Genomic DNA, 22,538 nt, shown 5'->3' on the forward strand with positions numbered 1-22,538 from the left:
TCTTTCCATTGATGTATGGTTTGTTATGATAGGACAATAATGATATTTGGCTGAGATACAAATATTTGTAAATCTGGAATCTCATCAAAAACATAAAAATATTGAGAATCTCCTTTAAAGTTGTCCAAATGAAGTTCTTAGCAATGCATATTACTAATCAAAAATTAAGTTTTAATATATTTACAGTAGGAAATTTACAAAATATCTTCATGGAACATGATCTTTACATAATATCCTAATATCCTTCTTTTCATAAAATAAAAATGGATAATTGTGACCCATACAATATGTTTTCAACATTGATTTGCCTCATTTTTTTTTTGCATCAAATCAGCATATTAAAAAGATTTCTAAATTTTAAAATATATTAAAATATAAAACAGTTATTTTAAATTGTAATAATATTACTGTTCTTCATTCTATTCCTGATCAAGTAAATGCATATATTATTTACACACACACACACACACATATATATATATATTTAATTTTTACAGATATAATGACAAAATGTTGATATATATCATATACACACACACACACTGTATAGTTACATATTTTCCCCGGGTAGTAAACTGGATGGTCTATAAGAGTTTTGTGGGCATTTTTCTGAATGTTTTGGAGTGGTTAACACCTCAGTTTCTCTTCTGGAGGTGTATGATGGAAAGATGACCGTCTGAAAAAGAGGATTCTCCTAATTTCATTTTTTCTCACTCATAAGTTGATCTAGTTTTTGAGGTTTGCTGTTCTCTCAAAAGCGGCCCACCTCGTGGGTTCTGATTTCATGCCTTCTTCTAATACCACACTATGGTGGACAGACAAAGGCTTTTAAAAACCTTTTGCACACACACACACATTACTACACACACATTTTTCTGTGCCTTTCTCTAAGCCTGTGGTTTAAAAAGACTGATTTTTAGCTCCTCTATACTTTTTCCCACTGAAATTCGCCCACAACGATTCTGTGTACTTTTTCCCTCACAGTTTTATTTATTTTAGCTCAAAGCCTTCCAAAATTAGCCAAATATTTCAGAAAACGACATGCATGTGGTGGGAGATGTGTGGAATTACATTCTTTCAGCACAGATGTCATAGACGTTTTACTCATACATGTTATGATTATCTTAATATAAGGATTTTTAACAAATAAAATAAAAATTATAATGAAAATTAAAGGCCAATATCAGTTTCTCTATGCTAATCTTTCACACTGGCAACATTTCAGGGAAGTTGTATGATCACCAGATAGGAATAAACATGCATGAGTAACTCTGATAATTATTATATATATATATATATATAATAATGGGATTTCACATGATCCTCCAGAAATCATTCTAATATGCTGGTTTGCTGCTCAAGAAACATTTATTATTATATTCAGTTGAAAACAGCTACCAAACTAACCCCAAATGTTTGACCGGTAGTGTAAGAGGACAAGAGAAAGAGAGTCTTGAACTATTGGACAAGAAACTGCATTGAAGCAATACAGTTACTTATTGGAAACATTACAGATTACTTTTCATTCATATCATTTTCATATCTCACGTGGGTATTTTGAATGCATCACTGTGTTTCAGGAAAGAGCGACCCGTTCTGCATTGCAGAGTTGTGTAACGACCGTCTGCAAACACACACGGCCTACAAGACGCTGAACCCCGAGTGGAATAAAGTCTTCACCTTGTGAGTTCATTATGCTCCCAGCAGAGGACCAATTAAAATATTCACAGCTGATGAAGTTGTTCTGTCACCTGGACTCAAGTGGATTGAACTATCGGCAGCAATTTGGCTTGATTGTGTAATATATTATAAAAAACATGAAATCATAACCACAAGTAACTAACAAAAACAAAATGTACATTTTCTAAAGGAAATATGAATAGTGCAATAGACATGGATGCTGATTGCTGGATATATAGGTTGCTAGATCGTTACTGGGGCACTGTTTTGGGCTGGTTCTAGGGGGTTTTCTTTATGGTATTTTGGCCCCTAGATATGACTTGGTTTAAGTAATTTAATGAGACTATCACCAATTACCTCACGACATGATTCCAATATATTACATCACATTATCTCTTAAATGGTTTTCTTGATTTTTTCCAGTAGCATGGAATTAATCAAACTGTAGGGCATTGTATAAAAGCACACATAAATAAATAAAAATACAATGAACCTTAACTGAGATATTAATGCAATGTTGTGACAAAAAAATAAAATAAAAAATCTGTGTATAGAGATATGATTGATTATTCAATGCAAGGTGGGGGTTGTTTGGCAATTTTTTAGTCTGTCACTTAAAAGCTAGTTGAAAGTTGAGAATAGTTAGAATAGTTATATATATAAAAAAAGCCACGTTATTCAAGGGATTAGACCTGGTCAAATACCGCCTTTCATAACTTTCCACATCATTTCTCCCAGCAATATTTCACATATACGAGTTCATATCTCACAGTCTCAGTTCTGAGAAAAAAAAAAGATGTTAACTTGCAGTTTTGAGAACAAATATCAGAATTGTCAGATTAAAAAGTGACAATAATCTTTTTTTTTTCATGGAGGAAACAAAAAAAGTATTGCAGGATGTAAACAAAAAAGTTAAAATTGTAAGATGTAAACTCAGAATTCCAAGATAAAAAGTCAAAATTGCTTTATTTTTGTATTCTGTGGCATGGAGGAGACACACAAGAATTCCAAGATATGAACTCAGACTCCAAGAAAGCTTAAAATGGCAAGATGTGAGATATAAACGAAGAATTCCAAGATAAAACAGTCAGAACTATGAGATATAAACTTGCAATTGCAAGAAAAAAGTAGGAATTGTGAGATGTAAACTCAGAAATCGTAGAAAAAAGTCATAATTGCAAGATGTAAGCTCAGAATTTTGAGGAAAATGTGTGAGTTGCAAAATGTAAATTCAGAATTCCAAGATAAAAAGTCAGAATTGTGACATAAAAAGTTGCAGGAATAATACTTCCAAACATTATGGCATTTCAATGTGTATTTGTAAATGCAATATACTAAGCCATATTATAGTCAATATAAAAAGAAATCATTCTGCATAATTTGTTGCACACTTTAAAAAAAACCTACGTGACATAAGGTATGCTTCATCATCCAATCAAATCCTGAAGTCAAGTACCGCCCTACATAATGTCCCACAGAAATACGGCCCATTATGGCTTTCAGATGCGTTGCAAATTCTGTTTGATGTTGACTTCATACAGTATTTGTAAATGCAATATTACAGTCAAAATGAATCGAAATGTTCTGCACACTTTGTTTTGTGTTTGATATAAGACTCTCTCTTGTTCACCCTGCAGTAACGTGAAAGACATTCACTCGGTGCTGGAGATCACCGTGTACGACGAGGACAGAGACCGCAGCGCTGACTTCCTGGGTAAAGTGGCCATCCCGTTATTAAACGTAAGCTCGTCCCATTCAGTTTCCCCAGATTCTTAGATCCACGTGTGTTTTTAAAGACGCGTTTGAAAGGAGATTGATGGCGGTGTGTCTTTAAAGGCGCACACAGCTGGGCCTCCCGGTGCCTGGGTAATGTCTCGGTGACAGAGGGATGCTGGTAATGAGCAGGTACTTGTCAGAGTTGGAAGTGCTGGAAGGAGGGAGGGACGGGGAGGGAATGTGCGGCTGGCTGTTTGATGCTGCCGCTGGGAGATCAGGGGTCAGCCGAGCAGGGGGGTCCGCTGGGGCTTTGCCAGACAGCAGGCTGTCACGTCTTCTTCACACAGATCCGCAACAGTGAACAGAAGGCCTACGTCTTAAAAAACAAGGAGCTGACAGGGCCAACAAAGGGGGTCATCTTTCTCGAAGCAGACGTCATCTTCAACGCCGTAAGTGTGCGCTGCGCCCAGAGCGCTGGATGTTGTGTCTTTTGTTTCCACACTGTGGAATATGCAATAATTACTGATGCATAGAGAACTCCAGCGCTAATTAAAACAAATCATTGCGCTTCGTTTCGCTTCAAGGTGAAAGCCAGTTTGCGGACGTTTGTTCCACCAGAACAGAAGTACATCGAAGAGGAGGCCAAAGTCTCTAAACAGGTAAAATAACAACAATGTAACTATTCTTTAAAAGGAACAGTTCACAAGTAATTACACCTCTGTCATTATTTACTCGCCTTTATGTCGCTCCACAAACCACATGCTGCTTTTTATTCTGTGAAACACACATTACATGAAAAATCATTACACAGCTGTTTCCATAAAAATGAGTCTTCAACGTGGCCAAAAAATAGCTCAAATGCCTTGTGTTGTGTCATACATTCAAAGACTTCTGAAGTGTTTGCACCTTTTTTACTCTCGATACAAAAGCATTAATCATTTTGATGTGTGTTTTTATCATTTTTTTATTATTATGACTATTTTTTAAATAGTTTAATATATGTGACCCTGGAGCACAAAAGCAGTCTTAAGTCGCTGGGGTATATTTGTAGCAATAGCCAGAAATACATTGCATGGGTCAAAATGATCCATTTTACTTTAATGCCAAAAATCATTAGGATATTAAGTATGTTTCATGATATTTTGTACATTTTCTAATGTAAATATATCAAAACTTCATTGTTGATTAGTAATATGCATTGCTAAGAACTTCATTTGGACAACTTTAAAGGCGATTTTCTCAAAATGTACAAAATATCATATATCATAGAACATGATCTTTATTTAATATCCTAATGATTTTTTGGCATAAAAGTAAAATGGATAATTTTGACCCATACAATGTATTTTTGGCTATTGCTACAGATATACCCCAGCGCCTTAAGACTGCTTTTGTGCTCCAGGGACACATATATAGTTTATTTATTTAGGGTTTCGTTCTTATTTCAGTTTTAGTTTTAATTATTTTAGTACATCAATTTAAACAAAGATATGAGAAATGTTTCCTATCTGAAATTGAATAAGTTTAAGATTTGTAATATTTCATTTCATTTTAGTTATTCATCTTCACTTATCATTTATTTTTATTTTACATTTTCATTTTAATCTCAGTTAATATTTTTTGTCATTTTTATTTTATTTGTTTTATTATTATTTTTTTTTTGTTGTTGTTGTTGTTGTAGTTTCAGTTATAAATGTTTTGGCACCTAGCTGAAATTAAATAAGTTTATTTAATCTAAATTTATTTATTGACTCCAAATGTTTCTCTTTGCACATGTACAGTATTTGTGAAGCATTCGTATAGTTTGTATTTTTTATCTTTTATTTTTTTAGTTTGTATAGGGTAAATATTTATATATAGTATACTTAAATCTGTAGGTTAGTAGTGTATAGGTTTATAGTGTTTTTTACTTCATTGTTGTATGTCTGTATTTATGTAGCACCGTGGTCCTGCGAGTATGTCCCCACATGTAGCAGAATGACAATAAAGCTCAACTTGAACTTGAACTTGAACTTTTTTAATTTTGCTATTGTTAAAATGATCTAAAATGTTTAGTTTTTTTAATGGTTGTCATTTTAGTAAACTATAATAACCCTGCTTCAGAAGACTTTGAATAAATTTCGCAAAAGTCCTACAGACCACTGATGGGTTTTTTTTTTTTTAGAGACTCTCTACATGTGTGTTCCATACATAAAATAACAGCACACGGTTGGGGCGAGTAAATAATAGCACAATATTCATTTTAGCTGAACTGTGCCTTTAATCCAACGGCTGCAATCAAATCAAAACCACCCCAACGAGGGCCGGCGGTCCCATGCCCGCCACACAATAGGCCGACGTGTTTGGGACAGGGGGCGCAAGCGCTGAATCGCAGCGTTTTCCCCCTTGCCCTGCCGCTCTAGGTGTTGAATAGAAATGTCAAGCCGGCCCTCATGAGAGGAGAGGGGCCACCCCAGAGGGCCCGGCTGCGGCTCTACGGCTGTGCCTGCTCATTGTCCTCTCTCTCAATGTGCCTGCGTGACAAAAGCGCTGAATTGGAGGGGCTGGGCTGAATCAGACGCTGTCACAAAGCTGCGCATTGAGCAGAACAGACCGATTCTTCAGTCCTTTATGTCCGTCTCAGTGAAGAGTTCAACCGCGGATTCGGCCCGTATATCTAACCCCAGCTGTCAGTCACACCGTCACTTATGGAGATGATTACATTCGCCTCGTTTTTTGATATGCCGTGAGTTTTGTGCACCTTTTAGGGTGTTTTGTGTTAATCATGCGTATCAGAACAAAGTTCGGCCTTTGATGGAAGAGAATAATATTTATGTTTTATAATAAAAAAAAAAATATTTATTTATTTTGATGTGCACCATTTAAAAGTTTGACGTCAGTAAGATTTTTTTTTAAATTAATACTTAAATTGATTAAAAGTGTGGGTAAATATTCAGTATTACATTATAACATTAATAATGGTAAAACTTATGTTAAATCGATTAAAAGTGACATTTATTGTTATAAAAGATTTATATTAATATACAAATCAATGCTGTTCTTTTGAGATTTCTATTCATCAAAGAATCCTGAAAAAAATGTTGTATGGTTTCCATAAAAAAAATTATTAAGCAGCAAAACTGTTTTCAACATAATAATAATAATAAAATAATAATTATTATTGTTTATTGAGCAGAAAATCAGCATATTAGAATGATTTCTGAATTATCACTGTGATAAATAAATAATTGCAATCTTTGTGAACATAAAAAACTAAAAAATATATAATTGTATGATATATATATATATATATATAATTGAGAGAATATATAGTAATACTTAATATAATGGTTATACAAGTACATTATATAAAGTTTTGCAATTAAATTTACTAATAAAATATATTTTATGACTATAAAATAATGTATTGTGTAAAATGTTTTTTTTTACAAATGAATATTCTTTTGGTTTGAATATATGTTATAAAAACATTTATATTATATAAACCTAAAACATATCAATATATTACAGTATAATATTGGAAATGATATTGGTATTCAGGAGTATTCTCTAATCATGATCATTATTTTTAAGGAGGCTGTGTTGAGGTTTATGGCTAACAGCGCTTGTTTCTTTGAATTTCTGTCTCACGTCAGATGCTGCAGCAGAATTTTAACCGAGTGAAGCGCTGCGTCCTCTTCCTCATTAACGTGGGCTCCTACATCAACAGCTGTTTTCAATGGGAGTCCCCCCGCAGGAGTTTATGTACTTTCTTGGTAGGTGGCAAAACTCTCTCGTATATACACACAGAAACAAACACTGATACACACAACTCAAACTCACTTATTAAAGATAGAGAGGTCTAGATAATAGATGTACACGCTGTATATATTATAGATCGAGTGTGTTTGGTGACTCTTGTGTGTTGAAGGGCTGTGATGTGTGAAGTGTGCTCGTAGTTTAGCGCTGAAGCACCCTTGAGCTAAAACGAGTAGATGTGATCTCTTAGACGCCGTCCCTCTGTGACCTCGCGCCCGACCTCACCCCTCGCCCCCGCCTGCCCCGCTCTGAACACCTCAAGAGCCCTTCACACGGTTCCCTCTCGCTTTCACACACTTCCCTCCTGTACCTGAAGGAGGCGCTGTAGACTCTGAGTCTCCCTCACAATAGATTCTGTTTTCATCCGTACCTGTTCATGAAAATGAACTGACCGAGATTTAACCTCCCTCTTTAAACAGTGAAGTTCAGCTCTGGTTTACGGCTATGACTGGAAACTTAAAGTAAAACTCCTTTACAATAGAGTAACAAAAACTGTAAACCTGTTCCAGCTCTAATATCTGATAGGATGAACCACATTCAAAGCCTTTGTGAACATCACACACACACACACACACACACATATATATATATATACAGTGTTGGGGAAAGTTACTTTTAAAAGTAATGCATTACAATATTGCGTTACTCTCTAAAAAAGTAACTAATTATGTTACTTAGCTACTTTTTATGGAAAGTAATGTGTTACGTTACTTTTGCGTTACTTTTGAAATATGAGCAGGGCTTGATTGTTTTTAATATAAGAAGTTCTAATCATAACAAATGTAAAAGCCCTTTCACACCAAAAAGTGTACTGAATAAACCTCAGACTGAAGGAAGAGTAAATTCTCGTCTGTAAAGTAGAACGCAGGAGAAGACGGTTCAACACTCTTCAGCAATAAAAAACAATGATTATTATGGTTGAACTGGATCATCAAAGGTCAGCAGCAAAGACATTGGTTAATAAAATCATATTAGATACATTTGTGTTGTTTAACATATTTAATTATTGCAGGTTTGTGTCATATTCTGAGTTTGCATTTCACTGTTTTAATTCATTTTGATGAAGACTAAATCTGTTTTTTAGTTTTGTTTTGTTTTTTGTTTTTTGTGCGAGTGATATGAATTAATGCACATTTAGTCTAGAACTACAGTAACATCATGTTCACACAGCGAACACTTCCCATTTCTCTCAACATGGGGACAGGAGACTTGTCAGTCAATAAATGTAACTCAGATATTTTCTTGTAAATTAAAAAGTAATGCGTTACTTTACTAGTTACTTGAAAAAGTAATCTGATTAAGTAATCTTGCATTACTGGCGTTACGTTAATCTCGTGTTACCCCCAACACTGTATGTATATATATATATATATATATATATACACATACAGTCATGGCCAAAAATATCGGCACCATTGGTAAATATGATAAAAGAAGGCTGTGAAAATTATTCTGCATTGTTAATCCTTTTGATATTTTATTTTAAAAATTCACAAAAATCGAACCTTTCATTGGATAATAAGAATTTAAAATTGGGGGAAATATCATTATGAAATAAATGTTTTTCTCTAATAAACATTGCCCACAATTAACAGCACCCTTTTATTCAATACTTTTTGAAACCTCCATTTGCCAGTTTAACAGCTCTGAGTTTTCTGCTATAATGCCTGATGAGGTTAGAGAACACCTGACAAGAGATCAGAGACCATTCCTTCATCCAGAATCACTCCAGATCCTTTAGATTCACAGCTCCATGACGGTGCTTTTTCTCTTCAGTTCACCTCACTCATTTTCTACAGGGTTCAGGTCAGAGGACTGGAATGGCCAGCAGAAGCTTGGTTTTGTGCTCAGTGACCCATTTTTGTGTTGTTTTTGAGGTTTGAGTTTGGATTATTGTACGGTTGGATCCAAACATGGCCCATTATAAGATTTCTAACAGAGTCAGTCACTTATTGATTTTTTTATCTGTTGGTATTTGATAGAATCCATGATGCCATGTGTCTAAACAAGATGTCCAGGACCTCCAGCAGAAATATAGGCCCACAACATCAAAAATACAGCATTATGTTTCATTGTACACATGGGGTACTTATCCCTGTGTTCACCAAACCCATCTTGAGTGTTTGCTGCTAAAAAGCTCATTTTTTAGTTTCATCTGACCATAGAAGCCAGTCCCATTTGAAGTTCCAGTCGTGTCTGATAACTGAATATGCTGGAGTTTGTTTTTGGATGAGCTAGGAGAATTTCTCTTGAAACCCTCCCAAACAACATGTGGTGATGTAGGTGCTGTTTGACCATTTATTTTTAAGGTTTTCTGACCCCGAGACTCAACTATTTTCTGCAATTCTCCAGCTGTGGTCCTTGGAGAGTCTTTAGCCACTCAAACTCTCCTCCTCACCGTGCATTAGAACGATATAGACACACATCCTCTTCCAGGCAGATTCGTACCATTTTCTGTTGATTGGAAATTCTTAATTATTGCCCTGATGGTGGAAATGGGAATTTTCACTGCTCTAGCTCTTTTCTTAAAGCCACTTCACTAATTTGTGAAGCTCAATTATCTTTTGCTGCACATCAGAAATATATTCTTTGGTTTTTCTCATTGTGATGGATGATTAAGGGAATTTGGGCTTTGTTTTCCCTCCTATTTATATTTCTGTGAAACAGGAAGCCATGGCTGGATAACTTCATGTTCATAATCACCCTAGAGTGCTCAAAATTGTGAATATGAATGGGAATATACTTCCGAGATATTTTATTCATAAGAATTTCTAGGGGTGCCAATAATTGTGTCCAACGTGTATTTGAGAAAAACATTTATTTCATGATGACATTTCCCCCCATTTTAAATTCTTATTATCCAATGAAAAGTTAGATTTTTGTTATTTTTTTTAATAAAAGATCAAAAGGATTAACAATGGAGATTAATTTTCACAGCCTTCTTTGATCATATTTACCAAGGGTGCCGATATTTTTGGCCATGACTATACACACACACACACACACACACACAAATATAAAATGTGCATATACTAATATACACTATTGCATATATACTAATATATATACACACTAACATTCAAAAGTTTAATGCTTTTGAAAAAGTCTCTTTGATAACTTTTGAAAAAGTTATTTGATTAAAAAAATCATAAAAAGCACAATTTTGTGAAACAATTTAAAATAGCTGTTTTTATAAATGATTTATATATTACTTTATTTTAAAATTAAATTTATTTCCTAAGATGGCAAAAAGTAATTTACTCATTTGATGAATAGATAGTCCAGTTAAACATTTTTTGAAATATGAATCCTTTGTAACATTATAAAGATCTTTACTGTTCTTTTTGATCATTTTAATGCATCCTTACTGAATAAAAGTATTCATTTATGAATAAAAAATTCCACAGAGCCAAACTTTAGCATGATAATGTGTAGATAGATGGATGGATGGATAGATTCCAAAATTGATTGATGCCAAAATTTGCTAATTATATCACAAGTTGTCACACACTTGTAAATCATAAACCTACACAGTAATTATAATGAACTCTATTAGTATACTACTAGAGAACTACTGTATATTAGAATATTTTATTGTGATGATTAATATTAAATGTTATTATTTATTGAATATTCAGTATTAACTATTTATAAACATTAGCAGATATCTTTATTGTAGTAACTTATTGTTACGAAGGAATTTTTATCATGAATATGGAATTGCAAGACATCCATTAGTTGATAAAATGATATGAATATGTAATATGTTTGTTGCGATTGGTCAGATCTTTGTGGTGGTGGTTTGGAATTTCGAGATCTACATGGTGCCATTGTCCTTGCTGCTACTGCTGACCTGGAACTACTTCCTGCTGGCCTCGGGGAAGGAGTCGCGCGAGGGGAGCGTGGTGAGTGTGTTTATGGATGTTGACTCTCGTCTAATGAGGGCTACATTTGTGTCCAGCTCATTTTAAGCACATGGTTGTTGTAGGCCGTCACAGGAAACTGCAATGTCTCACCCTTCCCAAAACATCTTTGATTATTTGAACTAGCCATCAACAATTCCTGGTTAATAAACAGTTAGCTTATATTGTGCATGTTTATTTTTTAAAGGTGTGTGCACAGCTGGAATTGAATGTTTTTATTCCAATTACTTCAGGTAATTAAAAGTAGCGCAGATATATGAGCTCTTAAACGTGCAATTCCACTTACCTGGTGTATTTACTTATCGCATTTTCCAATTAAATTGTGTCAAAGTAATTTCATGCCATCGTGAAATGTTGCCAATCACACTAAGTGTGTACGCAAAACTCCCTGAAAATTGATTCCATTTTAATTGTTAAAATGGCGTGGAATGAGTGCTGATGACTTTCAATGCGCAGCGTTTCTGGAGAGGGTGTTCGCTTCCCAATTAAGCCATCAAAATTTTAATTAAATTCTTATTCAGGAGTATCCAGTCAAAGAGTCAGTAGCAATGTGCATCAGATAAATCTCAAAACAATAAAATAACAATTTTCCACTACTTTGCAAATTAAAATATGGAATTATCATATTGACCAGCATGAACTTCAATATTACTTTTTTTCTAAGCTGGATTTCGGTTGACGGACACATGACAGATACGGAGAGAGAATCATTTTCACATTCAGAAGGAGATTGACACAAATACACAGTCTGTCACCAACGTATGCATATGTGTTTTCATATGTGGCCTAATGGCTAATAAATGGTGGAACAGTTGCCATTAGATTGTCATCAGTCTGTATGTGATGTAACGTGAGTGTTTAAATGACATTCTAGACTCCCCAGAGGAAAATGTTATTGCTCAGAAGTTGATCTTTCATTGCTCGAGAGACTTAATGGAATTCTCGGTTATGTTTTATTTAGATATCAACTTCATCTCAGATGTTTCTTTTAAAACTGATGAGAAAAATACAAATGAAGCAGGGTTTTCATGGTTCTAAATTATACACATACTTATTGTGATTCAAGTTCATGGACTTTTGCAGACTTTAATTGGCAAGCAAAGTTTAAAGATCTCTTCTGAAACTCTAGAGGAGAAGCGTGTGAGATTTCTGTGGTATATTTCTAAAGTTTCTATTCGCTCTCCATTTGATCTCATTGCTGCTTTCGTTCTAGCGTAAACCATTGAGGTATTAAAAAGATCGCATTTGTGATTTTTCTTCTTGTTGCTTCATAGCAAGCAATAGAGGACCTCCTTGAGGATGTGGAGGAAGACTATGACAAAGATGACAAGGTAACCCTACACTTATATATAGAAAGGTAGCCTCATTATTTCCTTATCAACTCATTAAGACTCATCTTTCCTCTCGGTGACATGCATGGCTGAAGGAAATCGTTTGTGGTCTTGTGTGTTATCTGAAGCTCTCTGGGACAGCTGAAAGGTTGGCGTACGGACACACAGTTTAATATGTGTCAGTGCTTTAGTTTAATTGCACCTGAGGCTTGCGTTGCCAAATATATTCAACATATCCCAGATGTTTAACTCCAGCCGTTCTTCACGTTCCCATAACCCTTTGTGCGCCACAAGGCAGCCATTAGCGGCCTGACCTTTGACCCTGGGAGCTAACTTGGGTATTTTGGCACAAATGACCCAGACACCTGTTTTCCATTCATAAGGACCCCTCATTGGCCCAGGCTAAGCCTGGACATATGTTTGCACTTAGCTTACCGCCGACTGGTCATGAAAATACGCCGAGGGTTAGTATCGCTCTCCAAGCTTTCAGAAATTGTTCCCGCTAATTTATGGGGACAATTGATTTGTTGAACTCCAACGCTGTAAGTTGTTGGGGAAAGAATAACACAACTTGGAGCCCGTCCCACTGATTTTCCATCCGACCCGACACAGGTGAGGCCTGGGGTGCAGAATAAATGCTGTCAGGCACGATCAAACAAGGGAAAAACACAACCTGGCATGGTTCGAATCGCCAGTATTTTATTGAAAAATGACAATCTATTTGATCAAACTTACTCCATCAAATAGTGTAATTAAAATGAGTATTTCCTGTTGACACAGGAATTTAGGACGAGACATATTGAAGGGCTGTTCCTTTTTTAATAGTCAAATGACTTTAGTTTGAAAAGTAAAAACAGTAATGTCGTGAAATATTATTGCAATTTAAAGTATCTGTTTTTTTATATATATTTTGAAATGTAATTTATTCCTGTGATCTAAGCTGAATTTTTAGCAGTCTTCAGTTTCACATGATGTCACATTTCTGCTGGAGAAACATTTCTGATTATCATCAATGTTGAAAACAGTTGTGCTGATTCATATTTTTGTGGAAATTGTGATACAGTTTTTTCAGGATTCATTGATGAGGATAAATGAAATCATTTAGTTAAATAGAAAATGAAATGGCAAATGTCAGTTTCGATAAATTCAATGCATCCTTGCTGAATAAATGTATATTTTTTGTATGATCCAAACTTTTGAATGATGTACTTTTTTATTGAATACTGAGTATATATTTATGGTCCATTATCCAGTAAGAAATTTGAACTCTCAAAACATATTCAAAAGCGTTAAGAAGATTAGAAACACAGAATATGGAAAGCTCTCCATTTGAATTTGACTTACCAATATTTTAAATGCAACTTTTGACATTTGATTGAGATAAATTTAAATCTAATGTTTAACATTATTCCATTTGCTTCCAAGGAATCGTGTCGTTCAGAGGCCCTGTTTTCCATATTAATGAAGCTGCAGTTGGGATTGGAGACTCGCTGCTTTTGTGTTAAGCTACACCAACTAACCTTTTAGTCTAAAGAGAAGAGACACCAGACAGCAAACAAAAGCTTCCCCACCCCCACGTCTTTCATTTCTCATAACGCGACTAAACAACTCATGTTTCCTTACTAGAAGATTTCCTACAGACCAAAGCACAACTGTTCAAAATCTGTGAATTCTGTAGAGTAACATGCCATGCATGCTTGTGTGTTCATACTACAGGACTCAGAGAAAAAAGGCTTCTTGGACAAATTCTACGCGGTTCAAGATGTGATCATAACGGTTCAAAACGCTCTGGATGAAGTGGCCTGCTTTGGGGAACGAGTGAAGAAGTGAGACGTTTGGATGTTACTCGTACCTTCAAAGCTTCCTTTTTTAGTAGCATCAATTTTGTGTCATGAATTGTCTCATGCTGTTCCTCTCTTTCAGCACGTTTAACTGGTCTGTGCCTTTTCTGAGCTGGTTAGCCATAACGGTGCTATGTGCCGGTGCCATGCTAATATACTATATCCCACTACGATACATTGTGCTGGTCTGGGGTGAGAAATCCTATTGCTTTTGTATATTAAACACTTTCCCAACAGTTTACTATTCAGATTATTTCTTAATTTGTTGAAATAAAAAATGGCATAATCTGATGCATTTTTTAGGATATGCATGATTTAGGATATATTATTTTGGATATTAGTAGGATATGAATATGCATGTCCCACACAGGTATCAATAAATTCACCAAAAAACTTCGGGATCCCTACATCATTGAGAACAACGAGCTGCTGGACTTCCTGTCTAGAGTTCCATCAGATGTCCAGTTGGTAAGTGATCAATGATAAGTGACGACGTATTTTCATTCTTTTGCATGATTCACAACACGTTTGTGCAAAATCTGCTCATCAGGTTCAATACAAAGATCTCAAACCGGAGACTTCTCAGAGTCCCAGCAAGAAGAGGAGGAACAACCCCGGATAGATCTTGAACTGTGAACATTACGTTTCTAAATCAACAGCCTCCAAAGCTCTGTTCACGTACAAAACACTGTGAATGTAAAAAGGAGATTGTTTTAAAAATAAATAAATATTTCTAGCATTATTTATGCAAACTTGCACAACTATAATAGCACAAAACTCAACCGTTCATAAAATGTGCTTTTAATTATTTATATTCCCATTTTTATTCTGTGTCACTGATGCACAATCAGTGTCTTGAACATATTTATTCAAAGAGATTTATGTGGAGAAAAATGCTGCAAACCGGATTCAAACTTGTGTCGCCCACCTGAGCACCATAGCTCAAAAAACATGTGCCTAATACTTGGTCACAGCTCCAGCAGTCAGTTGAGACTATATAACGTGGTTTCTGGTGCAAAAATGTCAGCCTGAAAATGTTTAGCTTTTGTAAACGTCAGCACAATTGAATGCATTAAATGCAACTGGTCTGACCACAGCAGTTTTCCCCCAAAACTTTACAGTGAACTTTGCTTCTTTGAGGTCATTCTTCAAATAATTTTCATTGGATAATTATTTTTATCCACAAGCACATATCATATGGAGAAACTGCATGCTGTGCATCTAAATCGAAAGAATATATGTGTGCGTGCATATATAAGTGACTGTAAATATACAATGTGGAAACATTATTTATGTTGATCTGGACATGTTTACCTATGATGCCATATGCTATGATCACTGTTCATGCTATGACGAATGATGAAATGGTGTTTAATTGTAATATTTGTACATTGTGTTGCTTGTTAATGATTCGTCAGTGGTCTATGAGCATGCAACTGTTATGCAGATATACTCAAGGACATAAATTGTTAGTTGGAAGAATTGATCAAATTTCCAATTGAGAACATTTGTGCACATTCAAAGTAAAAAAAAGAGCATGTTTATACAGGGCTGAAACCAACCAATGAAAACCTCTCTCTGTTATCTTTTGGTTATTTATTTTCCAAAAATATGAAATAATAGATTTTTTTCTGAATGTTGCTGGTTTTATTTGCATTTATTGGTCTTCAGAAGATGAAACATGAAATCACATTTGCAATACATTTTACTTCTGCACTGTTCTTGTAATTTACAAAATGAAATGTAAGGCAGGACTTGATTTTATCCATCAGGAATTGATTGGATTTCTACTATTTCATATTTGGCACAATGTGCACCGATGAATCATTCACAATAAGACGAGAAAAAAGGGTCACTTTTGATTTCATGATGACTTTAACCACACCCCACAGAAATAAATTAATTAATTAATTAAAAACGAATTAATACATGCAATTAAACATGGTGACAAGTGCATGTGGCATTGCATAATCCAGTATTTCCTCCTTGTGTAGATCATTTGTCCAAGAGCATCCAATGAACTAATCCAGATTAGAGATCCAGTATGTGTGAAGTGATGCATTTCTTGGGATGGGGGAGGGACAGTAACAGATAATGAATGAGTCATCAGGTGGAGTTTTGTGTCTACATTAACACGTTCATATGGGCAACAGGACGGTCCATCTCCCAGTTACAAATGAAAGGTTTATAATTAGTTTCTTTAATCTCTGCTTTATTAAATAAATGCTTCTTTGGGAATCAGGACAGACTAATTGAGCTATGAAGGGCATCTTTTTAAAGTAGCAAAAGAGCAGTCTCTCCCTTGGCCTGGGCTTTTAAAAGAGATTAATGAGAATTTAAAACGGTCTTGGGTTTCCCTTCTCACTTCAATAAAGACCGATGTAATTCTCCACAGTGCTCCCATTGATGGTTTAAGATCCAGAACAAGATGGTTGAGTAAACATATATACTATAGCTGTACAATGACTAAACAAAATAACTTATATCTGTTTTAATCTACAGTTAAAGCTTTGATTGTCCTAAAATCGGAGAAGTTGCAATTGCTCAATTTCAACAACAGATCAACATTTAAAGACTTGACTGCTATGTAAATTTAAATTGAAATCATTACTGCAGTCTGTAAATTTTGCCTCTTTGTCGCCATCTCTGTTCGAAACCTGCAATTGCAGTTACTTGCAGAATTATTTTTATTGCGTGGATTGTGCTCCGGCATCGGTGAATGTTTGGCTGTCAGTCACCGCACCGGTGTTGGTATGACCCAGACATTTTGTGAGAATCTCCCATCCAAGCCATACTGAAAATCTAAATTAACATTCAGTTTACAAACAAGAGAAAAGTCAACCCAGATAGCAAACATTGTAATATTCCACAGCTGTCATCAATCACATATATTCATCGTCATATGCTATCTGGAAACCCAGTCACACACAATACAAAAACAAAGCTCTATGCAAGAAAAAGTGACTCTTTTCCTGTGCAAATCACCAATACTATTGAACTGCAGTCCACTATTTCTCAAGAGCTTGAAGCTCATCCTCGCAGCCCAAACATTACGCCCCGGGCAGAATTCAACACCCCCTCGGGCTCAGATACCCCACCGGATCATGAAGGGTGGAAAAGGTGAAAAGTGCAGGATGCAACCTGGAAATGATTGTCAAGATTGTCCTTATTGTGTCTCATTGTTAAGTGTAAGGCTTTGCTCATACTTTGAAGGAAGCAGTAGCAAAAGCACATCTCATGAGTTTTGTTAGTGTCTCAGACCAGGCATGAGCGCTTCTCTTACACACTCTTGTGCAATCAGAAAGAATTTCTAGTAAACAAAGTCCTAAGACTTTGATTTCAAAACACCAGCACTAACACAATGCATGATGCTCAAAAAAGTAAAACAACAAATTACAGCGTAAAACACGCCTACATAATGAACCGTGCCTTGTTCATCTCCATACCTCATCCCTACTGATCAGAAATACCAAAGAGTGTGGCATGGATACAACACATTTAAAATTAATAATGGTCCGATCTGTATGTGGAACACGTAGCAGCGGTTGGAAAGCAATGCATGAAAGCTGCCCCCAGGTGCTGAGCAGAATATGAGCACTGGCACCTCTGCGGGTTCACACAAAGTGCTATGCATCTAATTGCTGGAGTGTCCACTCACAGTCGCCGTGTTTCTCCACGGCATACTAATGCACTCGCGGCTCCGCATGCGATGAGTGCCAGTCTGGCCTTGCATACTTCTGATGTCTGTAAAGCTGATTAGGGGGGCTTTTAGCCATTGCTGTGCAAACAGAAGAAACAGACTGTTGAGTGTTTGCAGGTTATTGTTTAGATCTGCCGGCAATGGTCACTGTTTCAATCGAAGATGGTAGATCTGACGTATTGGATCAAGTAGGATTAGAAGGTTGAGAAAGGACTGCTATTGAGTTGAGTGTTTACTATTCTTTAGGTTTTTGATATTTTGGTTTGGTTCAGTCGCACAACTATGACTGCCTATGTTTCCTTTACAATTATTTTCTGCAAGTTCTTGTAACATTTAATATTGTTGAAGATAATCAACACGATTTTGAAGTTACACCATCTAACAACAAAAAGTGTCTTTCTCCATGTACTGTCATTCAACAGTAAAGCGCTTTGGGTGTATGGCAATACACAATAAATGCGCTATATAAATGCATCATTCATTCATTCATTCAACAGCCATGCATATAAAATGCTCATGTTGTTCCAAACCTGTATGACTTTCTTTTAAAGATGGAACACAACAGAAGATATTTTGAGAAATGTCTCATTCTTTTTGCCCATGCAATAAAAGTCAATGGGACCCAAAACAATAATAATGTAAATGATGAAGGTCAGTAAATAGTACATTTTCAGTTTTGAGTGAACTACCCCTTTAAGGCACACAGGTTAAATTTGTGCATTTATTTTGGTTGATTGGAAGGGAAATAAAGAAGCATTCTGAAACTTGAAGGAGGAAACTACTGTCAAAATGAATCCATATAAGCTGACAGATATTCCTTAATCATGCCCTCTCTTCTACAGACCGCTCCGGTAAGCACACTTTCTGTTACAACTACAACCATTTAGGATCAGTCCCTTTTTCATAATTATATTTTTTTCAGTAAGGCGCATTAAATTGTCAAAAAGTGACAGTAAAGACATTTATAATGTTATAAATATTTTAGTTTCAAATAATGTTCTTTTGAGCTTTCTATTCATCAAAGAAACCTGTAATAACTACAAATGTTTTTGAGCAGTAAATCAGCATATTAGAATGATTTCATGTGGACACAGAAAACACTGCTGAAAGTTCAGCTTTGCTATCACATAAATACATCTAAAATATATGTCAAGATAGTAAATAGTAAACTATACAAATATTTCAAAACATTTATATTTTTACTGTTTTTTCATCAAATAAATGCAACCTTGGTGAGAAGATACTTCTTTCAAAACCATTAAAAATGTTTTAGGTTATTTTTATATTAATTAGGATATTTTTAGGTTAGTTCTGGTCATGGTTTTTAGGATAAGTGTTAGCCCTCAACCTGTCCATGTTGGTATATACCCAATTTGGACAGAATCAGAAAGCAACCAATAATGCATTCTCTCATTCACAGGAGTCCCCAAACTCTTAAGAAAATTATGCTTGTGTTGATTTTGATATGTACTGTCCACTCATCTCAAGGCCTCATCTGGGCTTGGAGAAAGCTTCCATGTGACGTGATCTTTGAAAAGAATTCCGAAAAACCTGATCTGGAATACAACTGAACTAGATTTTACGGACAATAAAATAAAATACCTCCCGAAGGACGCCTTCTGGAATTTGACTTATGTTAAACGGATAAACCTCAGAAAGAATCAGATTGAAAACTGTCTTGAGAAAGATCATGGGATTTTTTCAGGACTGGCTAATCTTGAGAATTTGCTTCTTGATGATAATAAGATTACAGTATTTCCAAGAGATCTCCCTCCTGGACTGCAATGGCTGAGCCTCAATTCCAACCATATCAAGACAATTGGACCATCAGATTTTGCAGGAACAAAGAAACTCCAAGTTTTGTCATTAAATAAGAACTGCTATCATAATGTCAGTATAGAACTGACAATTCACAATGAAACATTTCAACATTTAAATCTAACTGAGCTAGAACTGTCCAAAAATGAACTGAAAAAAATACCATCCACTTTACCCAGATCCCTCTGCAAACTTTCACTTCTCCTAAATAAGATTTACTATGTTCATGCCTCAGACCTGAACAGCCCAACAAACCTGCAAGTTCTTGATTTATCTGGAAACTGCCCTTTTTGTTTCACCGCTCCATTCCCATGCACTACCTGTCAGACGAAGAATAACGCTCTACAGATTCATCCGGATGCTTTTAGTGAACTATCCAAACTACAAGACCTACGACTTTCTGGAAATTCTTTACAAACGATCAACCCATCATGGTTCCAGAACCTTACCATGTTAAAGTATTTGTATCTTTCCTTCAACTCATTGATAAGTGAATTTGAAAGCTGACAATTTTTTTGTGTTCTACCAAAAGTGGAAGTTGTAGATTTCTCATACAATAATCCGTCTCAAAGATTTTACCACAGACTGAAACTCTTGAAAGGTTTTACTAGTTTGGAATCACTACAAACACTTCACCTAGAAGGCTACATTTTCCACAGTCTTTGTGAGCAAGATCTCCAACCTCTCTTTGGTTTGAGAAACCTATCCGTTCTAAACTTGGGAGTCAACTTTCTCCAAAATCTCAATCTATCGGTGTTCAGGAACTTTCACAACCTGTCTTTGATTTCATTGATTAACAACAGGCCAACATTCACAAGTCCTTTTCGGAGACAGGAGTGTAGAAGTGACGTCCTTTCTGATGACGGTGAAGGGGACCGCCGTGAAGGCCCCTACACTCACACAAATGAACAGTTCCGCCATTATCCTCCATTTACAAAAGCTGAATGCCTGGCAACAGGACCAGTTTTGGACCTCAGCAGGAACAACATTTACCATATGAATCAAATTTTCTTCATAGGAGCAGAGAACATCACTTGCCTCAATCTTTCCTCCAACTTCATTGCTTCATATTTCAATGGTACCGAGTTCACTCACTTTCCCAGGATAAAGTACCTTGACTTGTCTCATAACAGAGTCTACATGCGCTCAGATTCCGCCTTAAATGAACTGAAAGAATTACAAGTTTTGGATTTAAATCACAACAAACATTACTTTGAAGTCGCAGGTGTCAGGAACAGCCTGACGTTCCTGGAAAACCTCAGTTGGAATAAGATAAAATTCGCTAACCAACAAGACTTTGAAGAGCGACTTACTGAAGGAACTGCAGTTTTAATAATCGTGATTAATCATTTGACAGCTGTTATGGGGCGAATGAGACGTAAGACATGTGGATCCATTTGCAAGGCTTTTATTCAGGAGACGTGGTCATGAAACAAACAAGGTTCAGATAATGGCAAACAGGTACAACACAGGTAAGACAAAGAGTAATCCTGGGGCAAGCGTGGGTCTTCGATCAGCGAATAGAATCCAGAGGGCTTGACAAAGAGATCATCCGTAAACACAAACAATAGTCCAGACAGGGGCGAACAGAGTCCAAACGGCAAGACGATAGGGCAATCCGAAATACACAGGCAAGGACCTTAATACAGGAAAACTGGCAAGGCAAGACTAAACTAAACTAGGAACTATGAACTATGAACTAGACCGGGAATTGGCTCCGTAAAGTAGAACCTTATCTACTTTATTTTATTTTTTAACTCTCTAGTAGTATCGCTAGAAGAGTGATAAATGCTAAAAACAATACTTGGCAGTGAGAGAGAGGAAGTCCAGGGCTTATGTAGGGTGTGTGATCAGTGCAATGGATGATGGGAAATGTAGTCCAGGGTATAGTGTAACAGTCTGTGTAGTGTGAGAGTCCATGAGGAGAGCGGGTGACCTCTGGTGGTGAGTGAACGGACGTTCATAGACCGGATTCGTGACGACAGCACTACTTGGTGGAATAGATCTGCTAAGCTGCTCCTGCTGCTGCTGTGGCAGAGCAAGTACCGACACTTGCTACTGCCAACACACCCACAACATGCTGCTGTGAGCATGTAAGAAATACTGCTGCTGCACATAACATATATAAAATAACCCCCATATAGCATACATGAATCACCCTGAAGCAGATCTATACAGGTGGAGCTGGGGAAGGTGGAGGGTTTCTAAAGCACGCTGCAACTGCTACAGCAAGCACTAGCCAAGTATTTGAATCTTGAGCTGCAAGCTCATTGGCTGCTGATACAAAAAGAACCAATCAGCTGAGCCATGTGATAATGATGTTATTATGTCATATTGAGTTTGAAGTATCGGACTGCGCCATCTAGAGTTTCATGCCAGAACTCTGGATTTAAGTTATTTTTTTATATTAAGTGTTTTGTGAAACACTCTTTTTCAGAGCAGAAAGAAAAAGAAAGAAAACTTTTCTGCCATCAGTATGAGACACACTCTCTAGAACTATATTACCAATTATGCTTATACAACAACAACCATCTTAAATATATTGCTATTTTTATCTACATGGGCAAATTATATTGTATACTAATGCAACAATTAACACTTGTTTCCAAGTTAGTTTTTATCCCATGAAACCAAAGTGCTGGGAGTTTTTCGCCATCCTGTCTGTAAAGTAGACTTTCCTCACAATGCTGTCACTTCCTTCTTAAACTAATTTTATCAACAACTTCTCATT

General features: G+C 36.0%; 1 protein-coding gene and 1 pseudogene across 3 annotated transcripts in view; both read left to right on the forward strand.

Moving 5' to 3' along the window:
* LOC306864366 (multiple C2 and transmembrane domain-containing protein 1-like) overlaps positions 1-15,929 on the forward strand; it is a 34,526-nt gene extending 18,597 nt beyond the window's left edge. For both annotated transcript variants that reach the window (XM_079408357.1, XM_079408356.1), the window contains exons 10-20: positions 1,581-1,683; positions 3,318-3,420; positions 3,744-3,845; positions 3,981-4,055; positions 7,032-7,151; positions 10,980-11,099; positions 12,392-12,448; positions 14,165-14,274; positions 14,372-14,481; positions 14,660-14,757; positions 14,840-15,929. In XM_079408357.1, coding sequence (XP_079264483.1) covers positions 1,581-1,683; positions 3,318-3,420; positions 3,744-3,845; positions 3,981-4,055; positions 7,032-7,151; positions 10,980-11,099; positions 12,392-12,448; positions 14,165-14,274; positions 14,372-14,481; positions 14,660-14,757; positions 14,840-14,911 — 1,070 coding nt within the window. In that variant the 3' untranslated portion in view covers positions 14,912-15,929. The remainder of the gene's footprint in view (positions 1-1,580; positions 1,684-3,317; positions 3,421-3,743; positions 3,846-3,980; positions 4,056-7,031; positions 7,152-10,979; positions 11,100-12,391; positions 12,449-14,164; positions 14,275-14,371; positions 14,482-14,659; positions 14,758-14,839) is intronic.
* Positions 15,930-19,434: 3,505 nt separating this feature from the next.
* LOC306863833 (toll-like receptor 8) lies at positions 19,435-21,140 on the forward strand (annotated as a pseudogene). The gene has a single exon. The product of its transcript is annotated as a toll-like receptor 8 (transcript).
* Positions 21,141-22,538: the final 1,398 nt, after the last annotated feature.

This window comes from Barbus barbus (assembly GCF_936440315.1).
Source record: "Barbus barbus genome assembly, chromosome: 45".
Classification (NCBI taxonomy): domain Eukaryota; kingdom Metazoa; phylum Chordata; class Actinopteri; order Cypriniformes; family Cyprinidae; genus Barbus; species Barbus barbus.